This window comes from Podarcis liolepis, assembly GCF_965112155.1.
Source record: "Podarcis liolepis genome assembly, chromosome: 5".
Lineage (NCBI taxonomy): Eukaryota > Metazoa > Chordata > Lepidosauria > Squamata > Lacertidae > Podarcis > Podarcis liolepis.
In genome coordinates this window covers 59324545-59339039 of record NC_139556.1, presented here as the reverse complement: position 1 = coordinate 59339039, position 14495 = coordinate 59324545, and the positions used below count along the sequence as shown (strand labels likewise).

General features: G+C 39.4%; 1 protein-coding gene across 4 annotated transcripts in view; it reads left to right on the top strand.

The window, feature by feature from the left end:
• The window catches only part of SUFU (SUFU negative regulator of hedgehog signaling), a 69945-nt gene that overhangs the window by 18185 nt on the left and 37265 nt on the right, over positions 1-14495 (top strand). For 2 of the 4 annotated variants that reach the window (XM_083505073.1, XM_083505071.1), the window contains exons 4-8: positions 6051-6193; positions 8881-8966; positions 10314-10386; positions 12999-13152; positions 14054-14165. In XM_083505073.1, the coding sequence (XP_083361199.1) occupies positions 6051-6193; positions 8881-8966; positions 10314-10386; positions 12999-13152; positions 14054-14165 (568 nt within the window). Of the gene's footprint in view, positions 1-6050; positions 6194-8880; positions 8967-10313; positions 10387-12995; positions 13153-14053; positions 14166-14495 lie in introns of all 4 variants that reach the window. The other 2 variants (XM_083505072.1, XM_083505070.1) reach the window with 1 other exon arrangement.

Below are 14495 nucleotides of genomic sequence, written 5' to 3'. Positions count from 1 at the left end.
ACAAAACTGTACTTCTGTAAATGTGTCATTTCTCACAGGCATGCTGGTGCCTGATGCTATTTTAGTTGCATAAAGAATGACCCTTGGAGAACTAAAATCACTATGTGGGGCTCTGTGACAGAACATTGCAGTGTGTATGCTGAGCATCTGACTGAAGCAGGGGAAGTTAGCATCAAAGGCTGTTTTAGATTTGGCTTGCTTTGTGGAAAAATGTTTATTTTTAGTTTCCAAACATTTAAAAAAATATAGCCAGTTTGCATGCAAGTCATTGAGTGTAAGGATTTTCCATTTAATTATTTAATAAACAAATTTATATGTTCGTTTTGCACCCCAATTCAGATGGACTTGAGCCAAGATCATTGTGATAGTAGGCTAGGCCTAGACAATTAAGAGGGTCAGCTATATTAAAGCTGTCTCACTTTCCAGTCATTCAACAAAGACAAAATAAAGACAGCTTCTTCGAGATTTTGCAAAACTTTTATTTCACGTTCAAACTCTAAACACAGAAGTGTACACATGAACTTCACAGGACCGTGCCGCAATATCTCTGTGTTTGGAACATCTAAGATGCATGGATTGCAAACAATAACTCTAGGCCTCCCCCAGCTTCCTCTGTAAGAAAAGCAGAGAAAGAAAGTGACAAAACCTTAGTATTTCTTCAGTTGCTTGCTCATTTTATGAATAATATAATTTGTGCTATTAATATTTTTAAAATCTTCATTTGAATTTATTATAATTATGTCTATGTATACTTAGTGAAAAACAACTGTGCAAGTGTCTATGTATTTATTTCTTTAAAAATAAAAACCCTGGCAGTTCATACCATCTAAATAGAAAGGTCTTGTGCTGATTTTGGACAGTTCTCAAGTTTTAGGGAGCTACTTATTTATTTATTACTAAGGCAAAATATAAGGCTGTAACCATCAGAAAGATATATTGGGTAGGAATTAAATGTGTGGGAAAGAACCCAATCGTAGCTGGCATTTTTTAAGGCCTTTTCCCAATGGAGAAATGTGTCTGCTTTCAGATTTACAAAGTGTAGGTATTGTGTTAGATAGGGGACTTCTACTCTGTAAAGCTTGCTTGTCAGGATTATTGTATGTGCATGGAAGATGCTCCCTATTTTAGCCAATGGGTGATAATATAAAGCTTTGAGTGGAAGAAGCCCAAAACGTGGGTAGCCACAGGCAAACAGGCATGTGCATAAGCTTTTCAAAACTATACTTACCCTCATTGCTTAACTACTTTAAGTGTTGAAATTCACACTTTCCACTAAAACTGTTTCATGCTTCTGTTAATTCTAGAAGATGTTTGATACCATCTGTTGGCAGGATTTGACATTCTTTCAAAAAATAATGGCCAGTTGAAGTGTAATAACCAAATGGCTTGGAGTTTGAGAATGAGCAAGTGTGAGCATCAGACTTTTGCCCTTCTCCTTTATGTTGTAGGTGATGGAAATTTGTTTACTTGTTTACTAAAAATAATTTAAACTGTCCATTATAAATATACGAGGGCAGTATACAAAGGCCTTACAAAACAGAACATAGGAATAAAATACCCTAAAAATAGTAAAGTTATCATTCAAAGCATCATTGTCATGGAGGAAAGTAAAAACAAGCCAAGCAGACTATAAAGCCAATTCTAAAATGTAAAAATGCCTGCAAAAACAATTAACTTTTAACCTGGAACCAAAATGATTGTAACATGGTACCAGTCAGTGTCATGATTCACATGACACATTGAAACCATAGTTTATGAATGAGCAGTGTGCTAGGGCATGCTGCATAAAAGACTACTCTATTCTCAAGCACAGTGGGCAGGAAACAAACCAGAGGTTGTCTTGCTGTTAACCACAAGGGTTGGGTTGCATGTTAACAGCTGGCCAATCTCTGATTTGTATGGTAGGTTAGGCTGAGAGATTGTTATCAAGGTCACCCAGGGAGGGAGCTTCATGGCTGAATGGAGATTTGTACTTCGGTTTCCCCAGTCTCAGTTTGACATACGTTTTGCTTCTAATATATCTAGCAATGTTATGTGTGGTTGACATGTGTCGCTGCAATAATTGGCGGCTTTACCTTGGACATTTTCTCTTAGTAGTAGTAGTTGCTGAGATGAGGACAGCAGCAGCTGTGGTCCAGAGAAAGAGCTAAATCTTTCTTTTACATCTTCAAAAGTTGGCAGGCATGAATGATTAAACCTGGTATATAACGCAGAAACTCTCTCTGACAGCTAAGTAAGCTGCTCCTCCTGCCCTGCCCCTGCTTCCCAACAAAATGTTAATTGGCTGAAGCAGAATCTGGTAAGCACAGTACAGACAGAAGCCCTGTTGTGTCCTACACCCTTGTTTGTGCTACTCTTTCCACATCATTGTTCCTGTGTCAAGAATTTTGTTGTCTTCAGTTTTAGGGTCACAAGACCCTTTAGTTAGAACTGTTGAATTCACAGAAGAGAAGACGAATTATTAAACTGCTATTTGATTAAAATCTTGCCTTAGAACTTGTGTTTTGTCACTAAACTCAAGATGCATAGTAAGAGTCCTCTAGATTGTAACTTCATCTTAGTATTGTTGGGACTGCCATAGAAAGACTGATCTTGCATGACACTGTATGGTGAGTTACGGCCTGGCTTTCAAGCTTTAACGTCGGGTTTAGTGGCTCTGGGGGATTTGAATTGGCCTTCATATCATTTTTCACATGGGTGGTTTTCTGTAGTTTAATTGAGCAGTCACTGTGAATTTTGTGGTTTGTGTGGGGAAGAGAGACATTTTTAAAGTAGTCTACACCCGAATAGACACAAACAGGTGGGTCTCCAGCAGAGACATTAGCATTTGAAAACCAGCTCCAAATGGCTAGGATTTCCCAGGAAAAGGAGTCTGGGCAGCAAAAAAATGCGGGGATCGATCAGCATAGAATTGAGTGAGCATTTCACATGCAGAATATTGTGACAGAAAGACAGGCTTCAAGAATGAATGCCTTTGTAGCTTTGTTCATTTTTGAGAACTGTGACTGTGAGGCCTTCATCATTAAAACATTTAGTTAATCAGCAGAATCTTGGATGATCCATCTGACCTGGGAAGTATTAGGAATTGAAATTTAAGTTGGACTGTTAAGTTTATTTAATGCTGTAGAACAACTACTTCTAGTTCTTTCACTAAAGTCTTTAAATGCATATGGAGTCCATTTTACACTGGCTTTTAAACAACCAGTAAGTTCTTTTTTTCACACTATGCAACTGGTGATAAACTGAACGGTTTATCATATTTAGTGTTAAGCAATTCTTATCTGATACTTTTCCTTATCTGCCAGTTAATGGAGAGGCATTTCCTTTATACTCATGTCAGCACTTATGTTCCCCACACCCAACCCTTTGGCCAAATTGTAGCTTGGTGATAATACAATAAGGCTGTTCTGGGAAACTGCAAAGGGTTTCCATTGGGGTGAAGGCATTTTCTGATCCAATCCTATGTATATCTTAAGTAGACTTGAAAATCTACTTAACTATTTTGCTCATTATTTTCTCCTTACTCTTATGGGCTACAGTGCAGTTGAAATAAATGTCACTGCCTTTGTGGGTTTTAGTGTGGCCTTACTTTCTGCTTATGTGTGACTCTTTTGTTTATCTAAACTGTAATGTTGTAAAATCTTCTCTGTGCTCAGAATCTGGGTGCTCCCCATACTCTACAGTTGTATTTCCATCATCAGGATAATGTTGATATTGAGCAAACTGTCACAATTTTGGTTTAAGGTGTCTTAAATTTTGAATACATTTTAAACCTCAATTCAGACTTTTATAGTCAAGGTTGGGAATCCTGGGTAGCTTGGTGGTTGTTTTTTTAAGTAAAAAGTCAAAATTCAGCTTTTTTAAAAAATGTAGAACTAAATTTATACCTAAATTAACAGTGAGGACATCTGGTGGATGATCAGAGTTACCACAAGAGGCTAAGTAGATTCAGTCTTGCAACCTGTCAACTGAACAGAATTTGTCTGAAACTTTTCTGGTCAGCAATTCATTAATGCTTGCTGAAATGATAGATCCATCCAAGATGTGTTCATTTGTACTGAACAACATCAGTAGTGATGTGTGAACTTCAGAAATGCAATTACAAGCATCAATTGCAGAACACATTTTTTTTTAAACCCTCTGCTTTTTTAAAGAGTTCTTGCTGTCTTGTTTTGCATTTGTAAACCTCCTTTCTGGGATTTATGTGCATTTTTGCACTGCCTTGGGAATTTGTAGTGCAGGGAAGGTTGGTGAGCTAATGAGCTTTCCTGGCCAACTGATATCTCATAGACTATGTAAGCCTAGAGCCTAGTTAGTATGATGAATCTAGATGTCACAGGTTCATAGTCAATATATAAACTTGAAATAATCTTGGTTTACATTTCAAACAAGAGGAAGAATTTCACGTCAAGGGAGCTCTCCATGAAATATACATAGGCATTCTAGACTGGGAATGTTTCTATTCAAAGCTCATTCATTTTGTCATGATCATGAGAATTTTCTAAAGAGCATCTTGGTATGGTGGGTCTCCTTTTAATCTACTGATAAAAGGTGCTAGAATGAAAAGAAGATTAGTATCATTGCAGAAGGGCATGGTTATTAATTCAAGGTGTGAATGTTACAATTTTAGTCCTATTGAGAAGAAGGATCATCCATAAACAAACACTTCCCGCAGATCAGTTTATATGATAATAGAGGAATGCTAGTCTTGATGCATATTACATCATGCCACTGAGTGGGAGCAACTGAAGTGCACCATGCACATTTTGTGTGTATGAGGAGTATAAGATTAGGAATACCAGATGTCTGAACCAAGCAAGCTATAATGTGTTAATGCGATGAGCTCCACCTTACCTTCATTCCTGAAGTGTTGTCTGATTTAGAAAGCTCTATCTGCTATCCTGACTCTCACTGTGACCATTTACGATCTGGCAAGAAGAAAGAAGATGATCAGTTCCTTACTTAAATAATCTTTCAGACTTCATCATCATATGGTATCTCTCCATAGCAGGAAGAAAATAGTGCAGATCATGTACTTGTCACCTCTTCTATTGCCCAAATGGGAAAGCAACTTCAAACAGGCTATAAGACTGGTTTTCATGATAGCATTTCAGTGGATTTGCTGCAGCTGGTATTTAAAGATTTTCTCCTGAGAAAGTAGATTCTAACCTCTTTCTCCCACTCGACTTCACAGCTAATGTTGAGCAGTTTAAATACAAAAATCAAATTGAGTGGGGAAGCTGATCGTTTATGAAATGGGTGTTAAACCAGCATTTCAACAGCTGTGGTTCACCTGGAACCCCATTCTCCAACCAAATTCCAAGAGCCCTTGCATCTAGAAGACAGAGCCAACAAAAAAAGCTGTGTTGTAGTTTGCTGTTCTTCTCCATGCTTTCAAACCTCCTGTTACCAAGCACTACATTATGTTTGTGAGGCCAGTGCACATTATCCATATGTAGTCCAGACTACAGTTGACTTGAAATAACTAAAATGCATAATTCAGCTGATTGAGTGGAGCTGCGATTCACATGTTAAATTAGAAGAATATACTACATACTGCTTAATATAGAACTGGGGCCACAGTCAGTCCCCGTGGCTCATGTGGATCATTAGGTGAGATGGGGGAGGCAAATCTCCATGGCAGTCTGGAGCCAGATTCAGGCCTAATGCAACCATGTGATGGCAGTGGGGTCTGGTTTGGTGCATGTGCACAATCGCAGGTTGTTGTGTACATTAACCACTCATCTTACATGAACCCCAACATACAGATTCCCTGTACATAGGCAAGAGCTACTCGCCTTTCTATAATGTTGGTATTAACAAGTTGATGCACCAAATATCAGCATAGCTTTATCAAGCAGTCTCTCTCCTTTTTTTGTTTTTTGTACTATATCACCACTTAAGATGGGTAACAGTAATAGGAAAAATTATATATCTTGTTTTGTGAGGATGTTTCCTCGGTGTTGTTAAGGCTTTTTGTGCAGGCGTCTTTTTTTAAAAAAGCAGCTAGAAATATGTATTCATTGCTCATATTTCTCTTTCCCCACCAGAAAATACATTTTGTAGTGGTGATCATGTATCGTGGCATAGTCCGTTAGACAACAGTGAGTCGAGGATCCAACATATGCTGCTGACTGAAGATCCCCAAATGCAGCCAGTTCAAACACCATTTGGGGTGGTGACTTTTCTTCAGGTATGGTAACAGAATCAATATTCTGGGTATTCATTTAAGGAGCTAATAACTGAAATGAACAATTGAGTTTTCTTTGAAATGAGATTGTGGTAACTATGGGGTACTTAAAAGCAGGTGCAGGTTTGGCATGGGTGAAGGCAAAACTATATCTTATCCATCATCCATTATATTAATATTTCATGTCACTTTAATAATTTTTTCAAATGTCAGGTTTTTTTATTGCTATGTATATCTAATAGGATACTGAGCCTTTTCAGCTGTGAAAAGCTTTCCAGTACCCTGAGTAAATTCTGCATATTTTCATGTTCTTGTCAACTTAATTGGATGGAGTGCTTTCATTCATGGAATGCATATTCTTGGATTCTGATTTCCAGGGGCTTTCTTATGGTGTGCTAGCCCTTGCCTTAAGAAGCATGGAGAAATGGTTCAGGTGATGTGCTATTGTTCAGGAAACCTCCAATATAAGCTGAGGGAAAAGTTGAGGCCTGAATATTAATTCCCACTGTGATAAGAACACTTGTCTGGTGAAGATCAGGAGTAGAGAGCCGGTGGCTGAGTTGGTCTGAGAGGCTACCCTGTGTAAGGTCTTACCAGAGGAAGGTCACACATCTGGGTTTTTTAAGTTAGCTAAACTGTTCAGGCAGCCAGAAGTACAGCAAGAGGAGCTTTGGGGTACAGAGGCTGATTGTCCCCGGTAACTGGACTGGGTTGTGGGGGTAATTGACTGGGGTGGAGGTTCAGAGAATTTGGCCTGAGGTAAAAGCTGCTTAAAGGCTAGTGTCAGGAACAGAAACTGTCACCAGGCAGCTTAGGACCCCAGTGTAAATAGTACAGTGTACAGTACATTGTACAGTAAACGAGGTACAGTGGTACCTTGGTTTAAGAACAGCTTAGTTTATGAACAACTTGGATTAAGAACACTGCAAACCCGGAAGTTTGTGAACTTTGCCTTGGAAGCAGAACATGTTCCGCTTCCTGTTGAGTGTGTTCCATTTGTAAATTGAGTCCCCCGCTGCTATGGGAAAGCACACCATGGTTTAAGAACGGACTTCTGGAACGGATTAAGTTCATAAACCAAAGTACCACTGTATTCCTTATGTACATAGTATCTTTTTAATACACCAACAATCTTAGTTGAAATACTTTCCAGCTTTAGAGTTTAATGTTGGTGTCCATCTTATACCTAAGCTTAATATATCAGTTACTAGGAGGTTTTGTAAGTATTCTGAGAGTATTAATAGCAGCGGAAAAGTGAAGGACTGCAAATACATAAATCTGGGTTTAAACAGAGTATAGCTGAGAGAATCGCTATCCCTGACTTTTTGCAAAATATTACTACTACAGTTGCTTATTCATAGGCCTTAACAGGGCAGCGGGAAAACTCTACCATGATACAGTCTGCAATATCTATTTTTTACATACAAAACAAAGTATATTCCAACTGGTATTGAAGTATTGTAGTTAACTTAGCAATTATTGTGTGTTTAAAGTTTTTGTGTGTGTGTGTGTGTGTGTGCGTGTCTTGATTTCCGAGGCAGCTGGTGATATTTACTGATCTGGCATAGCTTGGTATGTTGCAATGGTAGCAAACTTGTTTAACCTCAGAATGATGTATTGGCTTCCACTATGCCAATGAACAGATCACTCCATATACAGTTGGCTGTGTGTATTATTCCAGAAAAGATCTAGGCTTTGCAGATGCAAGGTTGTTGCTTCATCTCCATGGTTCTGTTGAGGAGCTCAACATGTGAAAACAAATGTAAAGGATTTGTATAGCCATGCCCTTGTCCTTATTAGTCATCTTGCTAAGTTCTGACAGGAAGACTGAGAATGTGCCATGGGCTGACATATTTCCTTTTCCTTCTCCATTTCTGGGTTTCTTTTGACTATAGTTTGACATGATATTTGAATCAGAAAAGCTATGGTCAATACTAATCTAACCGCCCCAGGTACAAATCCATATTATGGAATTAGCACTTATCATAAAATGCCCAATCAGGGATCACAGAATCACAGAATTGTAGAGTTGGAAGGGAATATGAGGATCACCTAGTCCAACCTCCTGCAGTGCAGGAATCTTACGTCCAACATGCAGCTCAAACCCATGATTCTGAGATTAAGAGTCTCATGCTCTACCAACTGTGATATCCTTCATAGTAAATCTAGGTAAAGGTAAAGGGACCCCTGACCATTAGGTCCAGTCGTGACCGATTCTGGGGTTGCGTGCTCATCTCGCTCTATAGGCCAAGGGAGCCGGCGTTTGTCCGCAGACAGCTTTTGGGTCATGTGACCAGCATGACTAAGCCGCTTCTGGTGAACCAGAGCAGCACACGGAATGCCGTTTACCTTCCTGCCGGATTGGTCCCTATTTATCTACTTGCACTTTTGAACTGCTATGTTGGCAGGAGCTGGGACCGAGCAACGGAAGCTCACCCTGTCACGGGGATTCAAACCGCCGACCTTCTGATAGGCTAATCCTAGGCTCTGTGGTTTAACTCACAGCACCACATGCGTCCCTCATGGTAAATCTAGTTCATGCTAAATGAAATCTAGAATGAAACGTGATGGAGAAGGGATTTCTCAAAAAAGAGTGTATAACCAGAGTCTCAAGCCTTGGATGTGGTACTCCAATGTAGAATCCGATCCTAATATATGTTACAAGTGTGTACCTCTAACCCCTTTTCCAGATTGTTGGCGTCTGTACAGAGGAGCTTCATGCAGCACAGCAGTGGAATGGACAGGGTATATTGGAACTGCTTCGCACTGTTCCTGTGTAAGTACAGCATTGCCAGCTGACTAAAAACAGTATTATAAATATTCTTTAAAGAAATATTGCCTGCTAAAGATGAATGCAATCATAAAAGCTTATAAATTCTACACCTGGAATAAATTATGTAGTTTGGGATATCTGCATATACATTGACATGGTTTATTCTGATGTCAAAGCTCAATTTGAATTTTTCAGTCTTTTTGCTCAAAGTTTGTGGAAGCTTTTTCAGACCAGTAGCTACACCCCTCATCGAAAACTTTGGATGTGGGGGTGCGTTCTGGAGACAAAAGTGGGCAGGGTAAGAGGCATGGGTGGACAGAGAATACCTCTCTACATTTTGTGAGATACATTCCATCCACATCAAAGTTAAGAGGTTTCTTCACTGTCCCACCCACCCACATCTCTCCCACTTCCATCCAGGCCAAGTAAGATGCATTAGCACAGTTTAAGGATACTTTCCATCCAGGCAAAAGCCCTTAAGGTTTGTGTGGAGCAGAACTGGTGGGGTTATGACACTGAGACACATGACCTAGTTGGGAGCTCCTGAGGGCCAGATGCAGAAACCCGAAGATCTGCATTTGGGGCCCACATATGAGGTTCTCCACCTCTGCTTGGGAATGTTCGAATATCTTTTATTTTAGAAATTAAATTAATCTAGAAATGCATATTTGACCATTTGCTTTTTCTGTATTTAAAATTCCATTATCAATTTTTAACCTTTTGCCCTAAAAAAGTATTCAAGTGCTCAGGCTCTTATTTAATACAAGCCCTCCACCCTTAAACATGAATTATAGAATTTCCACTTCTAGGAACAAAAGCTGTGGAACAAAGCAGCTCAATATGAGTATTATCTGAAGAAAACTGGTTTGTCATCTGTCTTGTACAGTTTAATTCTAGAGAATGCTGACAGTACAAGGATTACATGACTTTTGAGGTTCTTTCCAATCCTGTACTTTTATCTTTGGACTTGAATAATCTTTTTGCTAATTGTTCTGTGCTTTTGAATTGAGGGGCCATTTATATGCAGGAAGGGTAAGTCCAGTCTATGAAGATCCCTGTCTCTCTTTGATGTTACAACCATTTTTACCCTCTTGCTGTGATAAATGGGAAAACAGTACAGATTACCATCCTGTAGTTAAATTGTCCATTTTCTATAGTTGAATTAGAGGCTTAACAATAATCCAACATCTAAAATGGACAGGTAGAAGTGCTAATTATTCATCCAGAACCCCAAATTTATCCCTCCTTTCTGTCCCTTATTGCATTTGCACTAAAATCATTGGGGACCTAGCATTGGAGCAATGGTAGTACAGTCACTTATTTTTTCTTTTTTTTTTATTTTGTTTATAGAGCAGGAGGCCCATGGTTGATAACAGACATGCGACGTGGAGAGACCATATTTGAAATAGATCCACACCTGCAAGTATGTAACTACTCAGTCTGGTCCTAGATGACAGCAGGGCATTGCTTTCTTAGTCATGAGGAACAGCTACCTTCTGGTAACTGAATGTGCTCAGGATAGACTTGTTGATCACTGTCAGAAGCTGCTGGGACTCAACCTGAGTATCTTTGGAATACCATTTCCTAGAGGCAGTGGTTGTAGACCACTGATTGCCTGATCAAAGTGTGTTTGGCTTCACTGAGTGCCCCTGAACACATTTCAACAGCTTAATTTTGGGCAACAGGGCCACAAGCAGCTCAGACTCCTACCCTACTGAACCTCTATTTTCCCTGCCTTGTCTGTTTTCTAGTGCACGTGCGCTTTGGAGAGGGTGGGAAGTCACTTACTACATGCAATTCCGACAATGACAGAGTAGGGTTAATAACCAACACAGCATACTCTGATTCTCTTCAGATAATATTGAACAACACAGCAACCATACAGTACAAAAAGCTGAAAAGCAATTACCTCTGTACAGCTCTTAATAAAGCACTATGTCAAACTGTTCATAAATACATTTAATACAGAATTTTGTTGCTATAGTAGGAGAAGCTTATCTTTCCAAATCTGGCATTAAAAATGGCGAAACACTGTATGTGTGAGTCTGATAGGCCAGAGTGAAATTTTCTTTCACCATGCCAAAGAGCTAAGCATATTTGATTAGTGCAGCAGAGAAATAAGTTTCTTAAATGTAGTTCCATTAGAGTTGAGTGTATATGTTTGCATGTGAAAAGAAAATTTGAATAAATATTTTCTCCTTGGCTTTTACATTAAACTGCTGCAGTTGCTTCTCCTTGTAAGGCTCCCCTCACTGCGATATTTAGCTTAACAGCATCATCTGGTGGTGAATTTTAGAAGCTGACACAAGTAATTTTCCTAAGTTGCTCTGTCTACATTTTGAATTTCTGGTTTGCATGTAATGCAATGTTCAGACCATGTTCAGAACTTTTCATTCAGATTTAAGCTTGTAGAATCACTATGAGGTTGATTCTTCGACAGTCAGGCACTGTTCAAAGGGGGAAATTTGATAATCACAAGTGACGTGTGTCGGGAGGGTGTATTGAGGATTCATTGAAACCTATTCTTGATGTAACAACTTTTTGCAAAATTTAGTTTTGATGAATTGGAAGTTGTGGCTCACATTTCCTTTCCTTTAGTGCAATGTGGGACAGTATAAAAGCCCTTCATTTCTCAAGTGCTGACTGCCAATAAAACGCAGAATGGGGATCTCCAATTTTCCATTTGCAAACTGGAGACTCTACCTTGGGTTCCAAACACACACCACCAAGTGCTCACATGGCAACCATACAGAGGCATACACGATCCCATCTCCCCCCTGCAATTAGTTTGGGGGGGGGGAGTGTTTCAGTCTGTGATATTCCTGGAGAGTGCAGCTGGGGAGGTAAGAGTTAACTGTGGCTCCTCAGCTAGGAGATCACACACACAGTTTTCTCCACCCCATAAATTACATTGGGGGACAGAGGGACATGTTATGGTAGAAAGCTACTTTAAAGCCTAATTACAGTGGGGAGTGTGTGGATTTTTTGGTGGGGAGGTCACAGCTGCTTGGATGGGGGTGGGGAAGGAAAGAGTAATCCTTCCCTTCTCCAGCAGTGACAACTTCAGACTTTGCCCCTCCTTTGGAATTAGACTTCAAAGAAGCCTTCAATTATAGCCAATAGAAGGCTTCCTTGAATCTTAATTGTGGTGAGGGGGGTGGTTTCAGGGTGAGGTTCACTCCAAAGAAGAGGATTAACCCTTTCCTCCCCAGCTGTGACCCTCAAAGTCGCCCTCCCCTGCTGTAATTAGCCTTGGAAAAAGTCTTCTAATGGCCACACTAGAAGGCTTTTCATTATAAGTTGTATAAATATAGAGTTTTAATATTCCATATTTTAATATTCCAGAATGGCTTTGCATTGATATTTGAAATGTGTTTATATGTCTTCAGTGGAATTCATTGATTTGTAGAAATGTATGGACACTTAGGTTATCATTCCAGTTTAAAAAGTTTTTTTAATGAGGCAAAAGGGTGAGTAATTGAACTATATTTTTGTTTCTGAAATAATGTTTTGCCTGTCTGGGATTTTGGCTATAACGATTTCTACTTACCTTTCTCTTAGATAATAATGACTGAGCCACAGAAAAAGACTCAGTGTTGAAATGTGTCTGGCTGTTTTGTTTTTAGAAGCCCTTGTTTTTAATTGGCAGTGGCTTGTAAGTGAAAAAGAAGTGCTTGTATTTATATTCATTTATACTGTTCATTTTATCTTATGGAATATTAAAAATCTATTTTTATACAGTTTAGAATTGAATGTTTCCCCCTTAACTCTGTTAAGTTGCATTTTTGTCAAGGGTAGTGGAATCTTTTTTCCTTTGTTTTCACCAGAAGGCTGCTTTGAAGCCTAATTTCAAGGAGCCGGGGTGGGGGGGTGGGATGACAAGGCAGGAGTTTGAAGATTTGCGGGCATCCACAGGCTCTGTGTTGGTGATCCACAATCTAGGAAAACATACTCCATGAGGTTGTAGTTCCTGTAGTGGCACAGGTGAGATTTTGGCTTCAAAAGACTTGGCTGTTTTGGATGTTTTTTAAGCAGGACAGAGTTGATAAAGGGATTGAGACAGACGGTTCGAACCTGAGTGGTGTCAGTGCTAAGTGTGCCTGGGATGATCTTAGCCGGCCGCCAGAGGATGACGAAGACAGTAGAAGTATCTGCATTGGCACACATCCCCGACGATTGTCTGGGAAAGGTAAGAGGGAACCGGGAAAGCCACTCAGAAGGTTGTTTTTTCGGCATCACAGCTAAGTTGGATGGAGTTCTCATACTGTTGTGTTTCTAAATAGGTACAATTTTGTTTACAACTTGAAATACTTGCAATATTCCTCCATTACAATCTTGATCTTTTGTTTTCATCCCATGTCAGCATACAAAAAAATATAATCTTTTTGGACTATTATAAGAAGATAGTTCCCTATTTTTTAAAATTCTGTTTACAAGTCGCATACTTGATAATCACAGGTATTTTTAAAAGTGGTAGAAGGCATGGCTAAAAGTATGAAATTGGGAGGCTGTATTGCATCAAGTTATGTATTAAAACAGGAAACCAGATATTTGCTGTGCTTCATTAAATTTAATATGATTATTTCATGAGCAAAGTTGCTTCGTATGGAACTTGATTTTTTTGTTATATCAAGTTAAATTCAAAGCCCAAAACTCAAGGTTTAGCTCTCCCAACCCTCTCAATTTTTGCTCATTTATTTATAGCAAACCTGAATCACTTTGTACTCTGTGTGCTGCTCAGCAGTTAGTGTCGGTTCTGTGGTGTTTCATCTCCCCCCCCACCCCGCAACTACTCTTTTAAAACAAACAAAATTACTTCTACTTCTATAGCTTCTGATTGTGGTTTGGAGGGTAAGCACCATGAATAACAACAACAACAGTAAATTTACACAAACATACACACACACCTGACTGGGTTGCCCAGCCACTCGGCGGCTTCCAAATCAGCCAGTAATAGTTTGTCTTAGTGCAGGAAAGGAAGGAAGCCATATGAGTGGGGAAGTGTGTGAAGTTTGTTTCTAATCTTCTGGTCCATGCTCTGGAGGATCATCTGAACTAAACCTGACTCAGTTTTTAAACTATCGTTTCAGATACAGAGCAAATCCGGGAGACTCTGCGAAGGGGACTTGAGATTAACAGCAAGCCTGTTCTGCCCCCAATTAACCATCAAAGACAGAATGGACTGAATAATGACAGAGCTCCGTAAGTTTAGTCTTGTGTTTGGGTCCTGAGGTGGTGGAAGATGTGTCTAATTTGGCTTAGCCTTGGGAAAATAATGGAAGGAAAGACTGGCTTAAGGTTTCTAACCTGGTGATAGCTATTTATGCAATACTTCTGGATGGCTCACAATCTAAAAGACAGAAATTGAAAAGGGAGAATGCAACATAAAGGTAGGTTTGTGTTTTAGAGCAGGTTCAGAATTTCTAGACAGCTGACCAAGAATTACACAGTGCATACCTCTGATAGTTAAGTCATCCATGGTGTTACCAGACTGACAAAGTAGATGATATAAGCAAAGTGGATGATGGCCAG